This window comes from Coregonus clupeaformis, chromosome 16 (genome assembly GCF_020615455.1).
Source record: "Coregonus clupeaformis isolate EN_2021a chromosome 16, ASM2061545v1, whole genome shotgun sequence".
NCBI lineage: Eukaryota > Metazoa > Chordata > Actinopteri > Salmoniformes > Salmonidae > Coregonus > Coregonus clupeaformis.
This window is the reverse complement of record NC_059207.1, coordinates 1,678,443-1,704,571: the sequence shown is the minus strand read 5'-3', so window position 1 is coordinate 1,704,571 and position 26,129 is coordinate 1,678,443. Positions and strand designations below refer to the sequence as shown.

Sequence of the window (26,129 nt, the reverse complement as noted above, 5' to 3'; positions counted from 1 at the left end):
AAAACACATAGACCTGCATACTGTATCTAGAAAAGACACACCCATACTGCCTTCAGAGCACTGCGGACCGAGAACAAGCCAGTGTTTGTCACAGTTGCTGTTGAGCTGTGAGACAATCTGAGCCGATCAACACCCCCGGCAGGCGTGCTCCAGCTAGATGAGGCAGGGTAGTGTGGCGGCCATGTCTGTTGAGTGGCCAGGCGTCTGCCCATTACCTCCCTAAAGAAGGAGAAATGAGAGCGACGTACGCCTGCAAAGAGCCTGAGGTGGCCAGTCTGTAACCGCCACTTCCAGTGGGAGGAGGGAAAGAGAGAGGGAAGATACAGTAGAGAGAGAAAAAAAAGTGAGAGAAAGAGAGCATAGGCTATATATAGACGGAACGTATATATATAGAGAGAGAGAGAGAGAGAGAGAGAGAGAGAGAGAGAGAGAGAGAGAGAGAGAGAGAGAGAGAGAGAGAGAGAGAGAGAGAGAGAGAGAGAGAGAGAGAGAGAGAGAGAGAGAGAGAGAGAGAGAGAGAGAGAGAGAGAGACAGAGAGAGAGAGAGAGAGAGAGAGAGAGAGAGAGAGAGAGAGAGAGAGAGAGAGAGAGAGAGAGAGAGAGAGAGAGAGAGAGAGAGAGATAACAAGATAAAGAGACGGACTGACTGAGTCCACCCACTTTGGGCTTTGTGACCCCTCCCTCAGTCTTCTGTTGCCCCGTACTACCTCCCACCCCTCCCCTCCAAACTCTGCCGTGACGTCTGCTGTCTTTGTGTTGCGATTGCGTCTCACGGGCGTCAGCTAAAAATAGGCGATGCTGTCTGTAGCAGCTGGATCCATTCCATGCAGAACATATGCAGAAGTCAACTCTCTGTGTGATATAGTGGACTGTGGATGTGTATGGTAAACCTTGCTGTGGATGTGTACTGTAAAAACCTTGCTGTGAATCTAGTCTATAGTGAAATGGGATGTAGTGATGGTTTGGCTGGGGTTATTTGAGGATGGTGTAGTCCTGTTTACCACCAGAACGCCTTGGTTAAAGTTCAGTTTTTTTATAGTGAATTACGATCACAATTTCGCCTCTCCCCTTCCACTCACCTGTTTAGGTGCTCTTGCAGCAGGTCCAGACGTTGCTCCACCTCTCCGTAGGTGATGTCCGGCTCACTGTCCTCCTCCCCGACCCCACTTCGGGCATCCTGGGCCTGGGCCAACTTCTCCAGCACTTCCCTGGGCCTCACGCACGCCCACTCCTCCACACACAGGTCTAGACACACATATGCACAAATACATTTATATACTAACCATTATCAACCTATGAAACAACCAAATCACAGCACCAGTCATTTCCCACAGAACATTGAATCCTTTTTAGTTAGGTATGATTCACAGGCCTTTGCCAGACAACAATATTGTCTGATGACCGTAGTTGTTTGAGAAGGTTCGGAGCACTAGCCACTAACACTGACTAGATAGCTATCCCTCATCCACACCAGTCCTGTCAAAGGCTACCATTTAATTGATCAATGGGCACATTGGGCCCCACTATAACCAGCAGTTATAGCATCAGTCACTCTCTAACTCACATTGTTACCTGGCTTTTAGAAACTGTAATAGCAGCACTGTGTCCAGAATCATTTCTCCCTCAGGCACAAAAAAGTTGGTCTAGTCTTTCACTGCTACTGAGTGGGTGTCGATAGGAATAGAACATACCTGATAGATGCCTGCCACAGTGTTATATCGCTATAATGCCAACAATGTTCTTCAATCCTAGTACTGTGGACCCACAGGGGTGCACAGTTTTGTTCTAGCCCAGCACTAGCAAACCTGATATAGAAATGAATACCACAATCATCCAGCCCTTGATTCTTAAATCAGGTGTGTAAGTGCAGGACTAGAATTAAAATGTGCACATTTGTTGATTCAAATTCCAGTCCTCGTGTACCCCAAAGGTTGCACATGTTTGTTCTAGCCCAGCAGTAAAACAATCAATTCAACTAACCAATGGCTAGATATGTAGATGTGTTAGTGCTGGGCTAGAACAAACATGTACACTAACCTTAACCCAGTACTAGGCTAGAGAAACACTGGGTTGTCACTAGAAACCACAGTCACAAAGTAAAAATGGACTATCTCGTAAAAATTCATGAAAACAAAAATTAGCTTTTTGGTCTTAATTTAAGGTTAGGCATAATGTTAGCAGTGTGGTTAGGGTTAAGGTTAGGTTTAAAATCACATTTTAAGTAGAGAAATTGTAGAAATAGGCGGTGTTTATGAATTTGTGGCTGTGGTAACTAGTGACGACCGAAGCACTGAAGTGATTGAGTTGATCATGCTTGGAAGATAGCTTTTACAGTAATGAAAGACGTCAAGAGCAGAAGCTACCATTTATAGTGCCTCCATGCTGGGGTGATTACAGGAATCAATATCCAGCCGGCAACATTGCCTGCCTCTTACTCAAACTAGGAATCATCGTCATCCGCTTAAGAACGGAATTACAGCATATTACTCTCAAATCACCACATGCTGACAGGAATGTTCATCGCGGAGCGCAATTCCCTGGAAACGCAAATAGAAACGTGTCATTTAATTTAGCCAGTTGTTATTGTTGCAGTGGATTGGTGCATGTCGAGGCAGTTTTAATCATTTTTACCACACCATTGATCTTAACATATTAAAGAAGTAGTTGAGGATTTTACAATGAAAGTAGTCTATGTTAGAGAGAGAGTTATTTGTGAAACTCGTGTTTGGGGGAGTAGAGAAAGAGGCTGTGGGTGTGTGTGTCTGTGCCATAGGTGTGTGGGGCTGATAAACAAAGCATAAACAAACAAGCTAAGCTCATGATCTCTTTCACAAGCTGGTCACCATAGGTCATGCCGTCTCTAATGCCAACCAGGCATCAACAAGATAATGAGCTGGCATCTGGTGGCAAATTGGCAAGGGATGAAACAGAGGATTTTCCACAAACCTGTAAGAGTGCCAGGTCTTAAATTAACCTATGCCCTGTAAGAAGCCAGCCTCATCAGTCCTTCTGTCTCCTTACTCTCCGGACAAAACTGGTCTGGGATCAGTGCTAGGATTTACCATGTAGGGCCTGGAGTTTTTCCGGAACATGTTCCCTAACCAGGAAAAACTCCTGGCCCCAGGAGCTTTATTCTATTTTATAGCTAGTTTACTTCCTGTTTTGCTTGGTTTTAGATGATGCCTTAACACTGTGCTAGAACAGTACAACAATAGATACTGTTTCGGTCGAGGCACTCTGCTTTAATAATAGCATCGAGGCATTTTGTACCACTGAATAACAGTATATACACAGTAAATGAAAATACCTAACAGAGTTTAGTCGAAACCCTACATTTCCACACCAATGACCCTGGTTGGTTGTTATAATCCTCTTATAATGGTAGTTGCCGTGGCGATGACCCCTAATCCTTGTTTGGATTTTTAATAGGTGTGACATCCTGCACAGAGGCCCAGGGTAATTTCCTTTTTCCAAATTAATTACAGTACAGTTACTCAATATTCTGTAGAAAATGGCTTGAAAGGACATGTCTTGTCGTGTGACCATTGGTTGGTTTGTGCTCTCTGGCTTCGGTGCTGTGCTACCCATACACTCACTGAAGGTTATTTCTGGTATGGACATTATTTTACCAGGTTGTTATTGCAAGATTTCATTTGTTCTTCTGATCTTTTAAGGCTTGTGGAGCTCATTTGAATAGCTGTGTCAGCTTTTGGTCTAGCCAAAATGGCCTAGCCATTGGGATCTTTAGAGGCTTCCAACTGTACCTTCATAAGACTGGTTCCTCTCCACGTTGTCCCCTCCTCCCTGCGCGTCCGGAACAACGTCACCCAGCCCTAGTCCCAAGGTGTGGTCCCTCAACGAGGGGTAACCCTGCCCCCCCGAGCACAGAGGCCTCTCCTCTTCCCCCTCCTCCTCTTCTTCCTCCCTCTCCTCCGCTGAGTCTCTCTTCTCCTCTGCCATGGTGGCTACAGCCTGGGAGGAGGGGTAGAGCTGCCTCTCCCGCTCACCACCATCGCAGAACACCGACGTCTCTTTGATCTGGGTCCCTGTGGGGAAGGAGGAGGGCAATCAGGGTGAGTGTGTCTGTGTGTGTAGGATCTTATGTGTGTGTGTGTGCGTGGGTGCATCCATGCGTGTCTGTGTGCGTGCATGCGTGTGTGTGTTGGAGGAACACTGGGTTCTTTGTTACAGACAGCTCCTCTGGGAGGCAGGGGAGACAGCAGCTCGGGAGATCAAACAATAGGGAGGTGTCACGCTCTAAACGGTCCCCGCCAGATCTGCTGCTGCCTTAGAGCATTGCTGCCATAAAGATACTTTATATATTTCATTGTGTGCTTGCAACTTTGCCTTTACAGAAGCAGAGGGAAGGTGAGCAGAGAGGGAAACTGTCAGTAGATGTGAAGGAAAATAGTAAGTACAGGAGAGATAACATCCATTGGCATGCTTTGAAGGATATTATATGGTTTAATATGTATAACATTAATTGCTATACTTTTAATGTGGTATAATCTGTGGTATAATCTGTCAAAAACATTTGGACAATCTACAGTACAGGTCAACATGACATGGTGGGAGAGGGGTTTATTTTAGGAGATGGAACTATATTCTGTAAACCCGTAACCATGGTGACCAATTGAATTAGTTTGAATGGATACCAAACTGTTGAGTGGTGTGTTGCAACAATGCCTCCCAACTCACAGAGCTCTTAGAAGCCAAATTAAAACTATTCCCTGTGTAGGAATAGTCTTCTCAAACTTGGAGATACTTCAATGAAGGCAGGTATCCTAGTGGTTAAAAGCATTGGGCCAGTAAATGAAGGGGGGATCTGTTGATGGTGTTGATGTTGATGACTAAAATGCATGATATTGTATAAAACAAGCTGGCTCAGTTGAAATGAATTGTTTTGAAAAAGAGTAGCCATAGAAACTACCTCAACTCACCTGCGGAAGATTTCCGCTTGTTAGTGAGCCTTCTTTTGCATTTGATGTCATCCCCATCAGCATCACTGGGGTAGGGGTAGACTGACTCTGCATTCTGAGGCTGCATACAAGCAAATACACAACTTAGTATTGTATCTGTACTGCTTGTCGGTCGCATGGTCCATCCATCCACACATCCATCCATCCATCCATTCTTCTGTCCTTCCGTATGTGTCTGTCTGTCCGTCCGTCTGTCTGTGTTTACCTTGCCGCTGTCGTCTCGGAGGTTAAAGGTCAGCTCCAGGTTGCTGAGGAAGTAGTCGGCGAACTCGGGGTACATGTCCAGCACCTCCAGGATCTCCTCCCTATGGATAGTGTGCAGGTCACAGTAGCTGAGCGCCCGCACGTCCGCGTTGGCCTTCCCCGGCTTGGCGTACAGGTGGATCATCTCCCCAAAGATGTCATTCTTCCCTGGGAGAGAGAGAGAATGAGGAGGGAGTGGGGAGAAAATGAGAGGGGGGAGAGAGAGAGGGATGGAGGAGAGAGGAAGAGAGAGAGGGAGGGGAGGTGGAGAGATAGAGGGAGGTAGGGAGGAGAGAGGGGGAGGGGGTAGAAAGATAAAGGTTTGATAAACATGGTGAAATATAACATGCACATAATGACACTCTATGTAATGACACACTATGCCTTGACCCATAACCAGCTGAACCACCTGGTGTATTTCCCCATAATGCAGCTCAGCGCAGTCTTTTGAGGTAATCTACAGTGCATTGTCTCAACAATCTACACACAATACCCCATAATGACAAAGCGAAAACAGGTTTTCAGAAATGTTTGCAAATTTATAAAAAATAAAACACAGAAATACCTTATTTACATAAGTATTCAGACCCTTTGCTATGAGACTCGATATTGAGCTCAGGTGGATCCTGTTTCCATTGATCATCCTTGAGATGTTTCTACAACTTGATTGGAGTCCACCTGTGGTAAATTCTATTGATTGGACATGATTTGGAAAGGCACACACCTGTCTATATAAGGTCCCACAGTTGACAGTGCATGTCAGAGCAAAAACCAAGCCATGAGGTCGAAGGAATCGTCATTATCCAAGATGGCGTAGCAGTGCGGTCGCTTTTATTCATTGTCCTTGTGTAAATATCCCGTTTCTTGTTTTTTTGGTCTATTTTGTATATATTTCTCAATTTTTACTTTTCATTCTTTAACTAAATATACTTTCCTGCAACCCGCCTCACCCAACGTGGAAAGGATTCTATTATTTCTTTATAACTTTCATCAAGAACCTTAAGCTGAAACTAGTGTAGCTGCAACTGAATGGCTACTTGCTATTAGTCACCGTTAGCGTCTTCACCATTGTCCGTGGCCTACACTATCCACCAACCAGCTCTAGCTCTAGCCTAGACAATTCGTCGGCCAGTCTGCACAGCGTGCTATCGACCCAGAGCTTATTGGACTTTCTGCCGGAATCACTGGACCCTAGCGCCGGATCATCGCAACCAGCTAGCTAGCTGCAACCTGTTGTTGGCTAATTACCATTGCCCTATAGCAAGCACCAGTTAGCCTTGAGCTAGCCTCAGGCCCATCTCCCGGCTATCTACCTCTCTGTCAACCGGACGGGACCTCCTAGTGTTGACACTGAGCCCCGCCGATCCAACACGACTGGTTTGCCGACGAAATCGTCTGATGTGGTTTCAACAGGCTTCCCGTTGCGACGACCACGAAGATCCATCTGCCAGCCCCGGCCCGCTAGCACACGCAAACTACAACTGTGCTCCCTGCTAGCTGTGCTGAAGCACCAATTTGAACTGCTCTCGGACTCACATATTGCTGTTTACTGGACCTTATGATCACTCAGCTGCACAGCTGATGCCTGCTGGACTGTTCCTTTACACGGTACCCTGTCCTGTTTATTCTGTTTAGCCTTAGCCCAAACGTTATCGCTATTACCAGTTGTTGTCTTAGCTCTCTCTAATAACACCTGTGACTGCTTTATGCCTCTCTCCCATGTCAATTATGCCTTGCCTATTGCTGTTTGGGTTAGTTCTTATTATACAATTTCACTGTAGAACCCCTAGTCCCTCTCAAACTGCCTCAAATAGTTCCTTTGTTCCACCCCCCATACACGCCGAGACCGGCTCAATCGGTGCCTCCAGTGATGCTATCTCTTTCATTGTTACCCAACGCTTAGGGTTACCTGAACTGTACTCATATCCTTCCATATCCTTTTCTGTACATAATGCCCTGAATCTTTTCTACAACGCCCGGAGAACTGCCCCCTTTATTCTATGTACCCAACGCACTAGAAGACCAGTTCTTAAAGCCTTTAGTCGTATCCTTATTCTAGTCCTCCTCTGGTGATGTAGAGGCTAACCCAGGCCCTGCAGCCCCCAGTATCACTCCTACTCCCCATGAGCTATCATTTGTTGACTTCTGTAACCGTAAAAGTCTTGGTTTTCTGCATGTAAATATCAGAAGCCTCCTTCCTAAGTTTGAGTTATTCACTGCGTTAGCACACTCCGCCAACCCTGATGTTCTAGCAGTGTCTGAATCCTGGCTTAGGAAGGCCACCAAAAATTCTGAAATTTCCATCCCCAACTATAACATTTTCCGTCTAGATAGAACTGCCAAAGGGGGTGGAGTTGCAATCTACTGTAGAGATAGCCTGCAGAGCTCTATCACACTATCCAGGTCTGTGCCCAAACAGTTTGAGCTTCTACTTCTAAAAATCCACCTTTCCAGAAATAAATCTCTCACTGTTGCCGCTTGCTACAGACCCCCCTCAGCCCCCAGCTGTGCCCTGGACACCATATGTGAATTGAGTGCCCCCCATCTATCCTCAGAGTTCGTACTGCTTGGTGACCTAAATTGGGATATGCTTAACACCCCGGCCATCCTACAATCTAAACTAGATGCCCTCAATCTCACACAAATTATCAACGAACCTACCAGGTACAACCCTAAATCCGTAAACATGGGTACCCTCATAGATATCATCCTGACTAACTTACCCTCTAAATACACCTCCGCTGTCTTCAACCAGGATCTCAGCGATCACTGCCTTATTGCCTGCGTCCGTAACGGGTCCGCGGTCAAACGACCACCCCTCATCACTGTCAAACGCTCCCAAAAACACTTCAGCGAGCAGGCCTTCCTAATTGACCTGGCCAAGGTATCCTGGATGGATATAGATCTCATTCCGTCAGTAGAGGATGCCTGGTTGTTCTTTAAAAGTAATTTCCTCTCAATCTTAAATAAACATGCCCCATTCAAAAAATACAGAACTAAGAACAGATATAGCCCCTGGTTCTCCTCAGACTTGACTGCCCTTGACCAGCACAAAAACATCCTGTGGCGTACTGCATTAGCATCAAATAGCCCCCGCGATATGCAACTTTTCAGGGAAGTTAGGAACCAATGTACACAAGCAGTTAGGAAAGCAAAGGCTAACTTTTTCAAACAGAAATTTGCATCCTGTAGCACTAACTCCAAAAAGTTTTTGGACACTGTAAAGTCCATGGAAAATAAGAGCACTTCCTCCCAGCTGCCCACTGCACTGAGGCTAGGAAACACTATCACCACCGATAAATCTACAATAATCGAGAATTTCAACAAGCATTTTGCTACGGCTGGCCATGCTTTCCACCTGGCTACCACTACCCCGGCCACCAGCTCTGCACCCTCCGCTGCAACTTGCCCATGCCCCCCGCTTCTCCTTCACACAAATCCAGACAGCTGATGTTCTGAAAGAGCTGCAAAATCTGGACCCCTACAAATCATCTGGGCTAGACAATCTGGACCCTTTCTTTCTAAAACTAGCCGCCGAAATTGTCGCAACCCCTATTACTAGCCTGTTCAACCTCTCTTTCGTAACGTCTGAGATCCCCAGAGATTGGAAAGCTACCGCGGTCATCCCCCTCTTCAAAGGGGGGTGACACTCTAGATCCAAACTGTTACAGACCCATATCCATCCTGCCCTGCCTTTCAAAAAGTTTTTGAAAGCCAAGTCAACAAACAGATCACCGACCATTTCGAATCCCACCGTACCTTCTCCGCTATGCAATCCGGTTTCGAGCTGGTCATGGGTGCACTTCAGCCACACTCAAGGTCCTAAACGATATTATAACCGCGATCGATAATAGACAGTACTGTGCAGCCGTTTTCATTGACCTGGCCAAGGCTTTCGACTCTGTCAACCACCGCATTCTTATTGGCAGACTAAATAGCCTTGGTTTCTCAAATGACTGCCTCGCCTGGTTCACCAACTACTTCTCAGATAGAGTTCAATGTGTCAAATCGGAGGGCCTGTTGTCTGGACCTATGGCAGTCTCTATGGGGGTGCCACAGGGTTCAATTCTTGGGCCGACTCTTTTCTCTGTGTATATCAATGACGTCGCTCTTGCTGCTGGTGACTCTCAGATCCACCTCTATGCAGACGACACCATTTTGTATACATCTGGCCCTTCATTGGACACTGTGTTAACAAACCTCCAAACGAGCTTCAATGCCATACAACACTCCTTCAGTAGCCTCCAACTGCTCTTAAACACTAGTAAAACTAAATGCATGCTCTTCAACCGAACGCTGCTTGCACCCGCCCACCCGACTAGAATCACTACTCTCGACGGGTCTGACCTAGAGTATGTGGACAACTACAAATATCTAGGTGTCTGGTTAGACTGTAAACTCGCCTTCCAGACTCACATTAAGAATCTCCAATCCAAAGTTAAATCCAGAATCGGTTTCCTATTTCGCAACAAAGCCTCCTTCACTCATGCTGCCAAACATGCCCTCGTAAAACTGACTATCCTACCGATCCTTGACTTCGGCGATGTCATTTACAAAATAGCCTCCAACACTCTACTCAGCAAATTGGATGTAGTCTATCACAGTGCCATCCGTTTTGTCTCCAAAGCCCCATATACTACCCACCACTGTGACCTGTACGCTCTTGTTGGCTGGTCCTCACTACATATTCGTCGCCAAACCCACTGGCTCCAGGCCATCTATAAATCACTGCTAGGCAAATCCCCGCCTTATCTTAGCTCATTGGTCACCATAGCAACACCCACCCGTAGTCTGCGCTCCAGCAGGTATATCTCACTGGTCATCCCCAAAGCCAACACCTCCTTTGGCCGCCATTCCTTCCAGTTCTCTGCTCCCAATGACTGGAACAAATTGCAAAATCTCTGAAGCTGGAGACACTTATCTCCCTCACTAACTTTAAGCATCAGTTGTCAGAGCACCTTACCGATCACTGCACCTGTACACAGCCCATCTGAAATTAGCCCGCCCAACTACCTCATCCCTATATTGTTATTTATTTTGCTCATTTGTACCCCAGTATCTCTATTTGCACATCATCTCTTGCACATATATCATTCCAGTGTTAATACTAATTGTAATTATTTTGCACTATAGCCTATTTATTGCCTTACCTCCATAACTTGCTACATTTGCACACACTGTATATATATTTATTTCTGTTGTATTTTTGACTTTTTGTTTTACCCCATATGTAACTCTGTGTTGTTGTTTTTATCGCACTGCTTTGCTTTATCTTGGCCAGGTCGCAGTTGTAAATGAGAACTTGTTCTCAACTGGTTTACCTGGTTAAATAAAGGTGAAATAAAAATAAAAAAATAAAAAATTAGAGCTCCGAGACAGGATTGTGGCACAGATCTGGGGAAGGGTACCAAAACATTTCTGCAGCATTGAAGGTCCCTAAGAACACAGTGGCCTCCATCATTCCTAAATGTAAGAAGTTTGGAACCTCCAAGACTCTTCCTAGAGCTGGCCGCCCGGCCAAACTGAGCAATCGGGGGAGAAGGGCCTTGGTCAGGGAGGTGACCAAGAACCCAATGGTCACTCTGACAGAGCTCCAGAGTTCCTCTGTGGAGATGGGAGAACCTTCCAGAAGGACAACCATCTCTGCAGCACTCCACCAATCAGTCCTTTATGGTAGAGTGGCCAGACGAAAGCCACTCCTCAGTAAAAGGCACATGAAAGCCCGCTTGGAGTTTGCCAAAAGGCACCTAAAGGACTCTCAGACCATGAGAAACAAGATTCTCTGGCCTGATGAAACCAAGATTGAACTCTTTGGCCTGAATGCCAGGCGTCACGTCTGGAGGAAACCAGGCACCGCTCATCACCTGGCCAATACCATCCCTACGATGAAACATGGTGGTGGCAGCATCATGCTGTGGGGATGTTTTTCAGCACAGGAACTGGGAGACTAGTCAGGATCGAGGGAAAGATGAACGGAGCAAAGTACAGAGAGATCCTTGATGAAAACCTGCTCCAGAGCCTTTGCTCCAGTCAGGACCTCAGACTGGGGCAAAGGTTCACCTTCCAACAGGACAACGACCCTATGCACACAGCCAAAACAATGCAGGAGTGGCTTCGGGACAAGTCTCTGAATGTCCTTGAGTGGCCTAGTCAGAGCCTGGACTTGAACCCGATCTAACTTCTCTGGATAGACCTGAAAATAGCTGTGCAGCGACGCTCCCCATCCAACCTGACAGAGCTTGAGAGGATCTGCAGAGAAGAATGGGAGAAACTCCCCAAATACAGGTGTGCCAAGCTTGTAGCGTCATACCCAAGAAGACTTGAGGCTGTAATCGCTGCCAAATGTGCTTCAACAAAGTACTGAATAAAGGGTCTGAATGTAAATGTGATATTTCCGGGTTTTTTTATTTTTATTTTTGCAAACATTTCTAAAAACCTGTTTTTGATTTGTCATTATGGGATATTTTGTGTAGATTGATGAGGGAAAAAAACGATTAAATCCTTTTTAGAAAAAGGTTGTAACGTAACAATGTGGAAAAAGTGAAGGGTCGGAATACTTTCTGAATGCACTGTTAAGGTTATACCTGTCCTTCTGCCACTTCCTTATAGGACAACAGGGAGGTAGTGTGAATGTGTCTATAGGACTGACCTGGAACGACCAAGAGGCTCAGTTTTATCATTATTTTACGCCTGACTTCCCTAGGCACAGACCTTTCAGTTTGCACTGTGTGTGTGTGTGTGTGTGTGTGTGTACATGCCCCACTGCATGCCCTGGCTCTTGGCCCAGAACTCCATGGATAAATAATGAAAATATGGCTTTGCCCAAACCTGGGCAGGCACTAAGGTGAGAGTAAGGACAAGCACCTAGTCTTTCCTCTGGTAATTTCACAATTTTAACTTATTTATTAAAGCTCGATGCAAGATTTTAATTACAGATACAATTCATTGTTTATTGCTCTCTGTTGATTACACACTAATTGCAATTACTAATTCACAATAGAATTAGCATTTAAATACTTGACTGCGATAAATAGAGCAATTGGCATTTATGTAACTTTACCGTTGGTAAATGTGCTGAGTCCTTATTAACCCATCACTATCAACACACCCGTGGTTCCCCTGCTCAGACGTTGCATGCATCAACCAATGGTTGCCTGCCATGTCATCAACTGTAACGTCAGCTGCCAGATTGCTATCACATACTGTAAGATCTGGCATGCATGAGCAACGTCTGAGCAGGGGAACACGACCACCGTCTTCCCATGACCCTATTGTGTCGCTGCGTTTTACCAAAGCTCATTGGCTGAGTGAAAAATGAGCAGTTTATACAAGGCTTAGCCTGTAACATTTGCTTGGCGCTGGGCTGACGCAGAGAGAGAGAGGGAGAGAGATAAAGGAGAGGGGAAAGAAAGATGAAGGGGAGATTTACTTTGATTACATCCCAGGGACGTCAATATCTCCTGCGAGCAGCGACTGCTAACACCACAGACACTCCATCACCCGTAGCTGGCAATTAGATACCTTAATAAATGGTCCAATAAACCACCCTCCGTTCCCCTCTCTCTCCATCTCTTTCTTTATCTCTCCCTCCACCCCCTCTATCTCTCCCCTCTATCTCTCTCTCCTTCTCTCTCTTTATCCTTTACCTGTCTCTCTCTTCTCCCAGCTTGAATACCCTCCTATACAGCGCTAGTGTCTATCACAGTGTGTTCTTGGAGGGAGCCATGAGAATCTGTGCTCATTAGAGATGTCAGCTGCCCACCCAGCAGAATAGCAAGACCAGCCTCTTATAGACAGTACACAGAGGATATACAGACACACACTGAGAGGCAAGAGACACACACACACACATTGATGAGAAGTGCAGCACTGGGACACCTGAACTGTACTGTGTTACTATTCAATTCCAGGAGCACTGTTTAGAGACAAAAACAGTCTTTGAAAGTGTGCCTGCAGTGCTGCTGTTCTAAGAGGATGTTTCTCTTCCAAACAGCCTGATTAAGCTGACCTTAAAGCAGAGGGAAATCATTAGAGGTGTTTGAGTACTGTGAACATCCTCACCACCGGGGAATGTGTAATTAAGTATTCACACAGCCATAGGTAACCAATTCTTCAGGGTGTCAATTTACTGGAGAGCCGCACACCTTCCACAGCCCCGACATGAATAAAAACACGAGTTATTGTTGCAGTGACTAGTGTCTACTGTATATTTTGGTTTGGGACTTTTTCACAAAGCACAACATACCTCTGAAGTGTCAAATGAAGTTTACAATGAAACTTGGTTTTAATTGCAACCTCTCGTCAGGTTGTTATTGTAAATGAGAATGTGTATTCAATAACCTACCAGGTTAAATAAAGATAATATGAATAAACAATGTGAAATAATAAACAACGTCAACATTTGAGTAGCACATACCCAAAATGGCCACCACGATGTCATCCTTGAGGATTTCGATGGAGCCCCGGGACAAGAAGTAAAGGGCAGTAAGCACATCTCCACAGTGGACCAGTGTGTCGCCCGGTGGGGAGTGGGTGGTCTTGAACCTCATGGCCAGGGCCCTGAGGCAGCCCTTAGTAGCCCCTTGGAACGCCTTGCAGCCCTGGAGCAGACTTGCGTTGAGGTGGAGGCAGATATCAGCCTGGAGACACTCTGGGAAACCCTTTAGGACCTGGGGGCACGAAAAGAGCGTCCACAGCAATAGGAGAATGGTCAGATAGGACTGGGATGGAAGTGTCTGTGGTGTTATCAGAGATGTGCTGTCAAACTATCTCGAGACATCTTTGGGTGTGGGTTTGGTTTGTGTTTGTGAGTCAGATTTGGTTTGGAATCCAGAGTGGGATGATACAATTGCCAATTGTGTTTTGGTCTTCTCAAAATCTAAATACTGCATTGTCATATGTGACTGTTTTAGGAGGGAATTTTTATGGTATTTTCCATAGCTTTTAATCAGAGTACTAGCAGGTGGGGTTAAACAGATGGATATCCAACACTGCTATACAAGACACAACAAACTAGGAAAACATGGAAACAAACATGGAAACACGTCTTCCCTTTGATTACAAAATGATTAGCATAAGTGTGCTCATGAGGGAGCTTTCTATCTCACCCCACTAAGTGGGGTATCATTAGTGTCTGTGATTCAGATTTTAATATCAAAATAAATAAATAAAATACTTACCTCAAAACTGAATTAACCTGTCATGTAATTTAGAGTATAAGGATAAGAGTGACATTTCAACTACTTAAATTACTACATGCTTAAATACAAATTGTTTCCCTGGAAAAAATGTCACCTAAATTATTCAGTTTCAACAATATCATGACATTAATGCCCTCAATTGGAAAACAAGTAATTTGCCTAGGACTGAACACCACACAGGGTCAAAGGTTACAGGTTAACGGTCATAAGATGACTTTAAACAGAAGATAATATATTGAACTGTGACATCACAGGGGACCAGAGGGCAAGGGAAGGCTTCAAACACACAAAAAGGGAAAATGAAACAACAAAACATCCTTACTCTGTATCACATACAAAACAATGTCCTTAGTAACAAAAAACACAATTTTCTTCTTCGTAAAAAACCCCAAATCTGGCCAAGTCTAAATTTCTTGAAAAAGAGAGGCTATTTTACAATAGTTGGTGAAAAAATCATAGCAGAAGATTTTGGAAAGGAGAGATTGAACAACATTTGGCAAGTGCAGGTGCAAGATCGCTGGGCATGTGTGCCAAGCCTCCCACATGGAGGGAAACCTGGCAGTGCCAGGCTGTCTGTGCCTCTCCCATTGGCAGTATTCACAGCCTGGTAACTACCATATTAAAAATTATGTGATCGTGTTTGAATACACAGATTTCATGCAAATGGCGACCTTGTGGCAAGCCACATGCAAGTCAATCTGTGAGTGACAACATGGGCTGCTAGAAGCACTAAGGGTTATACTACTGGCTGGCATGCAATGGGGAAGTCAGTATATATACTGAGTGTACAAAACATTAAGAACACCTGCTCTTTCCATTACATAACCTGACCAGGTGAAAGCTATGATCCCTTACTGATGTCACTTGTTAAATCCACTTCAATCAGTATAGATTAAGGGGAGGAGACTGGTTAAATAAGGATTTTTAAGCCTTGAGACAATTGAGACATGGATTGTGCATGTGTGCCATTGAATGGGCAACACAAAAGTTTCAAGTGCCTTTGAACGGGGTATGGTAGTAGGTGCCAGGCGCACCGGTTTGAGTGTGACAAGAACTGCAAGACAGCTGGGTTTTTCACACTCAACAGTTTCCTGTGTGTATCAAGAATGGTCCACCACTCAAACAACATCCAGCCAACTTGACACAACTGTGGGAAGCATTGGATTCAACATGGGCCAGCATCCCTGTGGAACGCTTTCAACACCTTGTAGAGTCCATGCGCTGACAGCTGTCGAGGGCAAAGGGGGGTGTTTTTAATGTTTTCTACACTCAGTATACATGACATGATCTAGAGAGGGCTACAGTATTTCAAAGTAACTGGGGAACATGCCTTCAAATTAACATGCTTTTTTTCTAGACTATAAAGACGAAGTGATGGATTTTAATAAATGTATTCTTTGATTTACGTCTTGGTCTACGATTTACTGCACTCTGCCATTTTTTTTAAACAACATGTTTCTGAGGGAAAGAAGTGAACACTATTAACTTTGAACATAGTACCTCCTGCTCTTACCAGAGTGGTGAAGTCATTCCATTTGACATGAGGCAGACATGGAAAAGACAAGTTTCTATAAGTACAGTTAACATCACCAGGGGAAAAGCCAGTTTACATACAGTATCCATGGCTTTCAATCTAGCGTTTAGAATCATAATCAAGATTATAATCATTTCATATAACCATGTTGCTAAGGGAACACACTAGGCTATATGTTAATAGAAGGAACGTCTTGGAGACAAGGTTGTTTAAGGTCAGAAAAAACATTGAACAGCTTCACCGAGAAGCTAAGTAGGAGAAAGACAGCAATGCAGTAACACATTTGCATCGTCAAACTGTGGGGCTGAACATTCAAAACCTATTGAAGAACAGCAGCAATCTGAATCATCAATCTGAAACTTAACCATTATGCATTACCTTATCCCACCATAAGAATAATGTTACGTCCCAATATTATATATTTTTTTAGCTAAAGTCTCACTTGGAAGACTTATTAGCCTCAAACACACACACTTGCCCACACACACACACACACACACAAACACACACACACAGCCTCCCAACCCCCTACACCCACACCCACCCACCTACCCACACAACCCCCGCACACTCCCCCCATTCGCACCATGTTCATGTCGATGCCGTTGGTGTAGTTCCAGGCGTGTTGGAAGTACTCCTCCAGGCGTTGCCTCAGTGGGTTGGGGATCTGGTGGAAGCGGATGAATTCTTTGACCCGGAGCATCTGCAGGTGGTACCGCGCCGTACCAGAGTACAGCCGCTGGATGATGGCCGACACATTACCGAAGATACTGGCGTACATCAGGGCTGCGAGGGGAGAACCACACCAGGCAGGTGATCATCATGTCATCATCACTGTTAGCAATATTCTCATTTCCCTTAATTAATCAGTAGCTAGGAATATAGTAATACAATAACTTATAAGGTAGGACTGCTTGGCTGTACAGTAATAGTGATTCATTGTAGTAATATGTATAATGCATGAATTTGTTTGTTAGTTCATTCATTCCATCTGTTTTCAGTCCTAGGACAGTGTACACACTCACAGCCGATCAGCATGACACAGATGGAGAAGATCTTCTCAGAGTTGGTGTTGGGGGAGACGTTGCCAAAGCCCACGCTGGTCAGACTACTGAAGGTAAAATAGAGGGCCGTGACGTATTTGTCCTTGATGGACGGGCCAGAGCTGGGGTCACTGTAGTTGTACCTAGGGGGTGAGACGGTACACTCAGTTCATGGTTCGTTACATTTCATGGTATTAAGGCTATGGTACGTTTTTTTTCTAAGGGATTATCCCAACAATTTTGGGGGAAATATTAAAACCAAACAAAAATCTGATTTTGCACCAATATTTCTTAGTTTAATTAGAAAGGGGAAAATCATGAAGTTCTTTCCTATCATTCAACTGCATAATTATTAAGGAGTCATGTGATACAGTATATAGTATTGGGGTACATTGAGGCACAAGTCCATGGTACATATTGTCACGATATTCAGTATTTCGGTATATTTTATCTTGCCTAGTACCTCTTTCCAATGGACACGCCCAGGTTATCCAGCCAGCCAATCTTGTGCTCCAAATAGGGCTTCTCCACGTTGCCGATGGCGTACCAGATGCAGGCCAGCCAATGGGCAATGAGGGCGAAGATGCACATGAGGAGCATAAGGACGGCGGCGCCGTACTCTGAATATCGGTCCAGCTTACGGGCCACGCGAACTAGTCGGAGCAACCGGGCGGTCTTCAGCAGGCCAATCAGAGTGGTGGTCTGAGGGGACATAGAAGTAAACAGAGCTGTGATTGGCTGGGGGTTTGAGTGTTACAGTACAGTGCAGACAAGTTATTTGTTGATTGGATGCACAACAACAGGAAGCAATTTGTTGTTATTAGGTGTACCCTTAAGGTCAGGTCAAAGGTTAGGGCTTAGGGTGAAGATAGTACTGTTACAATCAAGCTTGGCTGAATGACAACATCCAGTTTCTAATTCCAGTTTCTAAATCACTGAACATGACAGTGTATCAATGGAAGTGACCTCTGCAAAAACTAGACTGCTGTCTAAACCAGCAGAGAGGAGAACCAGCAGAGAGTCGAAACAATAACAGAAGTATAACATCATATATTTCCATCATTCTAAAATGTGGTTAGGGGGAATGAGGGGTGAGGACGATTTAGCAAGCCTACATACTGATACTAAGACGACTGCAGAAAATAATATGTTTTTAAAGAACAATAAAAATAAATAAATAACTTTGAGCCTTTGACAGAGAACCTCCAAGTCTTCCAGCCAGGCAGCATGAAAACAAACACCACTCTTCTCTTCTCCTCCCACCCCTCCTGCCTTCTGTTCAGTTTAATTTAAACAGCCTTAATCCTGGCATCTCTCCATCTTGGTTCCTGCCCGGCTAAATTAAAACAGTGGCAAAAAAATTTTAACGACCACGGCATGCCATGAGATAAGACCTGATTTATTATTAGTGTTGCACAGTCTGCAAACAGCATAAGTGAGTCTTAGGGAAACGCTAATAGTTTGTTCCCCATCTCATCAGGACTGACGATTATAGTAATATCCTGAGGAAAATCATTCCTACTACTGTTTCTCGTCCTCTACGGTCACTACGGCTCCTCAGCTCTCTACACCTGTATACATTTAATTACAGGGTGCTTCTCCCGTTTACAGATGACACTCAATTTGACAGTGACTATGGTGCCTTGTCTCATAGAAGGGGGTCTGATTTATGGTGTGACACTGACTCGACTCACAGGGGGAATATGCTCTGCTGAGGGACACGGATGGTACTGCTGAGGCTCTGAGAGCTCCATTACAAACCACCTGGCCCACCCACACAACTCTTCCCCCTAAATCGCTGCAATCATTTACAGTAGCTTTCGTCTCCTATACTCTTAGAAAAAAAGGTGTTATCTAGAACCTAAAAGGGTTATTTGGCTGTCCCCAAAGGATAACTCTTTGAAAAACCCTTTTGGGTTCCAGGTAGAACCCTTTTGGGTTCCATGCAGAACCCTGGAACCAAAAAGGGTTCTACCTGGAACCAAAAAGGGCTCTCCTATGGGGACAGCTGAAGAACCCTTTTGGAACCCTTTTTTCAAAGAGTGTACTTCTCAACAGGGAAGAGAAATCAGTCTCAGACAGACAGGGCATATCCTAACTCAATCAAATTCTTTCCATGTTTTTAGAATTTGTCCTAACTGATCTTGACTGGAATGTCTGATGTGCAGAGAGACTGACGGGTTTGTGTGCGAAAAGGGGTGCTTTAGTAGGCTATATTAGTGTATGGTTGATTAAAATACTTGCTTAAGTCTGCAGCGCTTGTGAGTTGAAGAGTGGAGAGCTAAAGCTTCTCCCTAACAACCCTGGTGGTAAATGAAATGTGTCCGGGGATGGGGATGGGGTTGGCTAGTCATCTGTGTTGGCCTGTCCACTCTACACAACCCCTGATAGACAGACAGCATGTGACGGCTTGTGTTCAACCCCTGTCTGAAATAGCAGACATAATCCCATAGGCTACTGGCTACAACAGGGTTTTCTAAATATGCTCCTGGGGCCCGATCCCAACTTAGGAATTCATGCCTTTCCTATGCACTCATCAGTATTTCCTATTCAGACGTACCTTATTTAGTTGTGTAACACGCTCTGCAGGTGTGGCTACCTTGCACAATCTGTATACATTTCATTCAACCGCTGAAAACCCTCCCACTTGCTGGCCAACAGGTTTTCTCGTGGAGTTTTCATTCAATGGGGTTTTCAGTACATTTATCCCTTTAAATAAGGTTTTAATTAGAATTATGTTGACAGACTCAATAGAATACATCGAGAGAGCGGGTTCAGAATATGGGGATCAATGAAAGAAAGCCATCTATGCATATTGGTCTCCGTTTCAGCACCAACTAGACATTTTAGGGTTAGGAAAGTATGTATGAATCAAAAAATAAATTGTTTGGAGAGTCTTTACGCACGAAATACTGTATATTGATGAATAAAAAATATCATCCTGAAAGCTGTCATATTCAAGTTCAATCCATTAAATATTGGAAGGTAGAAAAAGAGGTTGCACAATTATACTATATATATACCCTAATTCTCACTAATCATGGAAGTGTATGACAACGGTCCAGTCGTCGTGAACCGTGCGCCAGGCTACAGGTTTAACCTGCTATGTGTGGTCTGAGTTCCATAATGATTCAAATAGGCTACATGTCCTAAATTATTGCGCAACGTTAGCCTAATATGATCCACTAATGCTAGCGACCCTCAGGAACAATGTACAAGGATGTGACAGAGAAAATAAAGGTAAACAGAATGGAATGGAATGATGCTAAAATAAATGCATGTGGGTATTATTGACTGTGGCTCCCGATAGTGGCTAATATTTAACATGATACAAATTGTAAAATAAAATGGAGAAAAGCCCGGTCATATAATCAAAACATTCTATAGCGCATACATCAACTCAGCAGGTTCAGCCCTACAGAAGCCTATAGCTTGGGTCTGCACATTTCATCCATGCAAATTATGAGGGCCCATAATTAGAATTCTGAATAACGGCACAGCTATTTCTATCCTATTTCACTGTGAAAAATCATATACATGCCATGTTGATGTGATTTTTAGTTTGCTTCCATATGGCTGGTTTCACATTCATCTCCAGGGATCATAAGGAAAAATCATCTAAAACAATTGCTATGTGTATTTACAATCCCCTTCTCCAAATGATTACTCATTTACCTAGCTCTAATCAATAGATCTTATCAAGTTGTAAATTACAGTGCATGGAGAATGGTATTATATCTATCCGAAAGAATCAAGTAGATGCTTTTCCACTTGGAACCAGTAGGTTCGCTAGACCTTATTCATGGTTTCATCGTGCGTAAAGGTGGTGGAATTATTAGGGAATTTGGTAAAGATCAGAATATGGTGTATCTGTAGACACACCTCCTCTGCACCTTCATTTATTCGAATATTGGGTAAATAGCATGCTATTCTAATACTTAAATTCAAAGTCAGAATACGCAAAGAGAGAAAAGCCCATAAAAATTGAATTACGTTCCATTTACGCGTGCTTAACTCGAATCTGAGCCCTGGAGAGCAACTGTCTGGGTATGCAGGTTTTTAATCCAGTAATGACACACCTGTTTCAAATACTCAATTGGCTTAATTGGCTGTTGCTGCAGGACTTACACAAAAACCTGTACATGTTATCATAAAATGTAGCTTCTGCTGCTTATTTCCTGAAAAGTGAGAGACACTATATTACATGGACACACGTTGTGGCATGGCACCCCTCGTCTGTCTGTTCCTCTTCCTGTTCCTGCCATTCACTGCCAACCCCAGACTGAGGGCAACTCTCTGGTACAAGACACCTGATGGTAAATAATGACTTGACAAATCACTGCTCTGACACGCCACTGCTCCCTACACATGCTCGCTTGTCGTCATTTTGCAGGAGACATCTTTTCTTTCCGGAACATCATGTACCCTGTCCCGTCCCGCTCTGTGATGTGCCAGCAAGGGACACACTTAGCAGTCGCTGCTCGGCTGAGATATTGACATCCTGTGGGTGTAATCAGAGTAGATAAATCTTCCCTTGTTCTCCTCCTCTCTCCCTCTCACTGCAGTCTTTCTCTCTCTCCTTTTCAAGAGTTGAGAACTATTGTTCCACCTGATGGGATCCAAAAGCAACACTGACAAACCAACAACAACAAACTGCAGTTTAACACTCATAGCTATTTGAGAGGCAGACGCCGGTCAACAGTTTTAGGACGCCCGAGGCCATCTGGCAAAGCTAGATGAAAACTACAGGAGCACCGTCATGGCGAGGAGGACCCTGAGGTTGCCTGTGAAAGTGACTAAGCGACTTTAATTCTAACATTTCAGAGAATGAGGGAAAACTACAGGAGCACCATGTCATCACGACTTGGACCCGAGGCCTAGTGACACGTGTCTGTGAGTAAGCGACTAAGTGACTAATGCCTGATTCACTCTATTGGGCCGACGTAAATGGTTATTTCAAGCACGGTTCCTGTAACTATGGTGGATATGTAACCAGGCCAGCACAGCACAGTACAGCTTGGTTTGACTCTGCTCAGCTTGGCTTAGTAGTGTAAAAAGGGTCTAAGCGTTTTCCCTTACTTCATCCGATCCCGAGCCGAAGATGAGGAGGTCAAAGGGGATGGCCGCCACCATGTCGATGAGGAACCAGCCCTTGAAGTAGTGGATGGCTATCTTCGCCGGGTGGCTGACCACCTCCTCGTTGAGATTCACATAGGTTGTCCTGAAGTTGATCAATATGTCCACGATGAACATGATGTCCACCATGAGGTCGACCACGTTGAGCGGCGAGCACGAGTAGCCGCACTCCCTCCTCTTCTGCTCCTCTAGGTCGTTGAGGAGGAAGGCGGCGGAGTAGGGCGTGAAGATAGCCGTGTAGATGACCAGCAGCAGGATGAGCCAGTCCCACACCGCTTTGAAGGGGCTGTAGTGGAGGATGGTTAACTTGTCCATGCGTGGCGTCTGGAGCTTGTACTCGGGAAGCACATCTGCGCCCAGGGATAGCACCTGAGGAGGAAGGAGGGAGGAGTTAAGAGGAAGTAAAGTGAAGACATGAAGAAAATGGTGGCTTGGATCGATGTATTAGAAGAGTGAATGAATCCTATAGAATCCTACGGAAATACTTTGAAATATAAGCTAAAGTCAGTACGATGTCAATATTGTATAGGGGCCTACAGCAAAAGCCACATGGCTAATGTTGCATTCAAATATTCTGTAACAATATTTAAAACTACTGTACAGTACATCACAGCCTATATGTAGGCTATTATGGATACATACATGTACATGGCCGATATATATAACATTAATAAGTGAATTCTATGGATGAAAATGCACAACGGTTAACATCATCAGCTTGCCCCTTGTGCTTGGCTGAAACAATGGTCCTGTAGGGAGGATAACTATACATTTACAGTATACATTCATATACAGACTGCTTAACCTCCTCAGGCATACTATACATTGTTTATGAGGAGATCACTGGACACTAAACACAGCTGAACTCCCAGAGGAAATCAGTCATGTGGAAATATATAAAGAACACAGTGTCTTAACTATCCTTTTAGAAATACAAAACCCATTCGCCACACATAAATACTTAAAGAAGTACATGTTAGCTTAGTATCTTACTATATTAGCCAGCAAATTGCAAACAAGTAAAACGACAGGAATGTCCTTGTAGCGGCTTCTACGTAGGAAAAACCCTATTTAAGGAATGTTTAATTGCGTCAATATCCCAACTATTCCAGCTACAGTATCGCCTGTCCCTGGACAACTTTTAACATCAATATCACAGCTAATAGTCTCAATGACACTAAGGCGATTATCATGGTAGGAAGTGGTGGGATATAGTCATTCATTCTGTAGCTTGACACTTCAATGCCAGGGAAGACATTTCTGGCTCTGCTTCTCATGGCTGATTATCACTGTGTCGAGACGGGAGGGGGGAGAGAGAGAGAAAAAGGTGAAGTGCTTCACCCTAGGGCAGAGAAGTAATTATTGTAGATGGATAGAAGAGCAAGATGAAATAGAGCCTTGGAAATGGAATGAGGGCTCCATTTCGGTCGCCTTCGCCATAGAGCTAGAATTACTAGAATAGGAATCCCCATTCAAGTCAATGTTCCATGATGGTCCATTCAAGTAATTATTTCCAATTATTTCCTCCACCATCTAGGCCTACTCCTAGCCGCACCCTGGAAGGGATCGCCTCAGCAACCCCTGTGATTGAGTGGGACGAAGGGAAGTGGGCTTCAGTGATTATAATGGAATTGGTTATTAGATGTCTTCTGTCCCCTCCCCTGTGTGATTACAGGTCAATAGAACAACCCTCCAATATATCACACCCTTTAAAGCAAATCACCAAATTAACGGCAGAGAGAGAAAAAGCTTTTCATTATTCATGTCCAGCTAGTTATCTTCATTAAAGGTTTTGGTAATTAGGCTACAGGCAGTTTTATTTTCTATCATCAAACTGCACTTTGCTCAAAGTGGAAAAGAAGCACAAGGCAGTGATTGTCATGAGCAACCTCTTTTTGAATTAACGTGTTGTTTTGTGACTCTTGATGACATACCACCTAAATCAGGCAGAATCACATACCATGTAGATAGATTAGTCGATGTGGCCTACTGGGCTACTGCATTTGTAAGGAGTTGGTAAAAGGAGTCCCTAACCTCTGACCCAGGGTTAGATGTTTCTAGGCCTATAGCAGGGCTGCCCAACCCTCTTCCTGGAGATCTACAGTCCTGTGGGTTTTCAGTCCAACCCTAATTTAACACACCTGATTCTACTTATTAGCTGCTCAACAAGACCTTAACTAGCTGAATCAGATACGCGAAATTAGGGTTGGACTGAAAACCTACAGGAGGGTAGATCTCCAGGAAGAGGATTGAGCAGCCCTGGCCTATATGATCCTGTTAATCAATTTAGGGTCGGTTAATCTGATCCTATATCTGTGGTTAGTGGCAACATCTGATTTGAGCCATATGGTTATATAGGTAAACTGTCTCTGAGACTGCTGGCAAGCCTAGGGAGGAGTCAGTTGGCAGAATGAGAGCTCAGGTGAGCATGTCACTCTCCCTGATCTGTTACTAAATCAATAATTCAGACATAATTATTTCATGCACGTAGTGTGGCTTCATTTGCTATTGTGCAAATTAACTCTCTCTTCTGGGATAACAATATGCAAATGAGAGCTCTGATCATTTCACCCTCTCACCTTATTCGTTTGTATTGTTGGCAAAACTGAAGCAAAGCCATGACATAACGACTAGTAAAACTGAAGCAAACCCATGAAAACCTGGAGAAATACAACCTAATGGAAATAACATTAAGTATCAAACAAGTTGTTTTATATGGAGCATCAACATGCATTGACGTCGCTTATCAATCTACAGCACAGACTCAGATCTCCTCATGTCAATCATCCATCTGTTTAGTGTGGTTGAGTTCTGTGTCGAACCAGCAGACTACAGTACGTGTTTATTCTGCAGCGTAGAGCACGTCTCTCTACACAAACTCTGGAGAGACTTGGTCTCCAGACGTCTGCTGGAACAGTATGATCCTCACAGCCAGACAACAGGGGAGGAACAGGGAATAGGAGCTCAGGGCATTACATTCAGACAACAGGGGAGGAACAGGGAATAGGAGCTCAGGGCATTACATTCAGACAACAGGGGAGGAACAGGGAACAGGAGCTCAGGGCATTACATTCAGACAACAGGGGAGGAACAGGGAACAGGAGCTCAGGGCATTACATTCAGACAACAGGGGAGGAACAGGGAACAGGAGCTCAGGGCATTACATTCAGACAACAGGGGAGGAACAGGAGCTCAGGGCATTACATTCAGACAACAGGGGAGGAACAGGGAACAGGAGCTCAGGGCATTACATTCAGACAACAGGGGAGGAACAGGAGCTCAGGGCATTACATTCAGACAACAGGGGAGGAACAGGGAACAGGAGCTCAGGGCATTACATTCAGACAACAGGGGAGGAACAGGGAACAGGTGCTCAGGGCCTCACAGTCAGAAAAATACATCAAATACTAAAGAAACAAGCAAATACAATCCGACTATCTAGTTTGATCAAATGACTGAGAATGAGATGGTGAAGGGAAAAAACGTGTTCAATGTAATCTGTTCAATAATAAGCAGTAGATGGTTGCTAACCAAACATACAACCAGGAAAGAAAAACAAGACGCTGTTATGAGTCTAGATAATCAACTATAACTCTATCTGACATAGGCCTGCTGTATAACAACAATGTTCCACTGCAGTAGGTATATCCAATATGAACTATATCAGGGATGGTAACTCCATTCCTTTGGGGGCCTGATTGGTGTTACACTTTTGCCTCAGCCCCAGCTAACACACCTGATTCCAATAGTCAACTAATCATGATCTTCAGTTTAGAATGCAATTAGTTTAATCAGCCGTGTTTGCTAGGGATGGGGAAAAAGTGTGACACCGTTCCGGCCCCCAAGGACTGGAGTTACCCATCCCTGAACAATATAAATATTTACATTTTAGTAATTTAGCAGACGCTCTTATCCAGAGCGACTTACAGTTAGTGAGTGCATACATTTCCATACTGGTCCCCCGTGGGAATCAAACCCACAACCCTGGCGTTGC

General features: G+C 44.4%; 1 protein-coding gene across 6 annotated transcripts in view; it reads right to left on the bottom strand.

Annotated features, from left to right (window-relative positions):
• Positions 1-26,129, bottom strand: part of kcnh7 (potassium channel, voltage gated eag related subfamily H, member 7) — a 79,963-nt gene that overhangs the window by 4,704 nt on the left and 49,130 nt on the right. For 3 of the 6 annotated variants that reach the window (XM_041843188.2, XM_041843184.2, XM_041843187.2), the window contains 9 exons: positions 22,079-22,504; positions 17,463-17,701; positions 16,982-17,142; positions 16,542-16,742; positions 13,639-13,893; positions 5,185-5,390; positions 4,941-5,040; positions 3,765-4,046; positions 1,080-1,245 (listed from right to left, as the gene is read on the bottom strand). In XM_041843188.2, coding sequence (XP_041699122.1) covers positions 1,080-1,245; positions 3,765-4,046; positions 4,941-5,040; positions 5,185-5,390; positions 13,639-13,893; positions 16,542-16,742; positions 16,982-17,142; positions 17,463-17,701; positions 22,079-22,504 — 2,036 coding nt within the window. The remainder of the gene's footprint in view (positions 1-1,079; positions 1,246-3,764; positions 4,047-4,940; positions 5,041-5,184; positions 5,391-13,638; positions 13,894-16,541; positions 16,743-16,981; positions 17,143-17,462; positions 17,702-22,078; positions 22,505-26,129) is intronic. The other 3 variants (XM_041843182.2, XM_041843186.2, XM_041843183.2) reach the window with 2 other exon arrangements.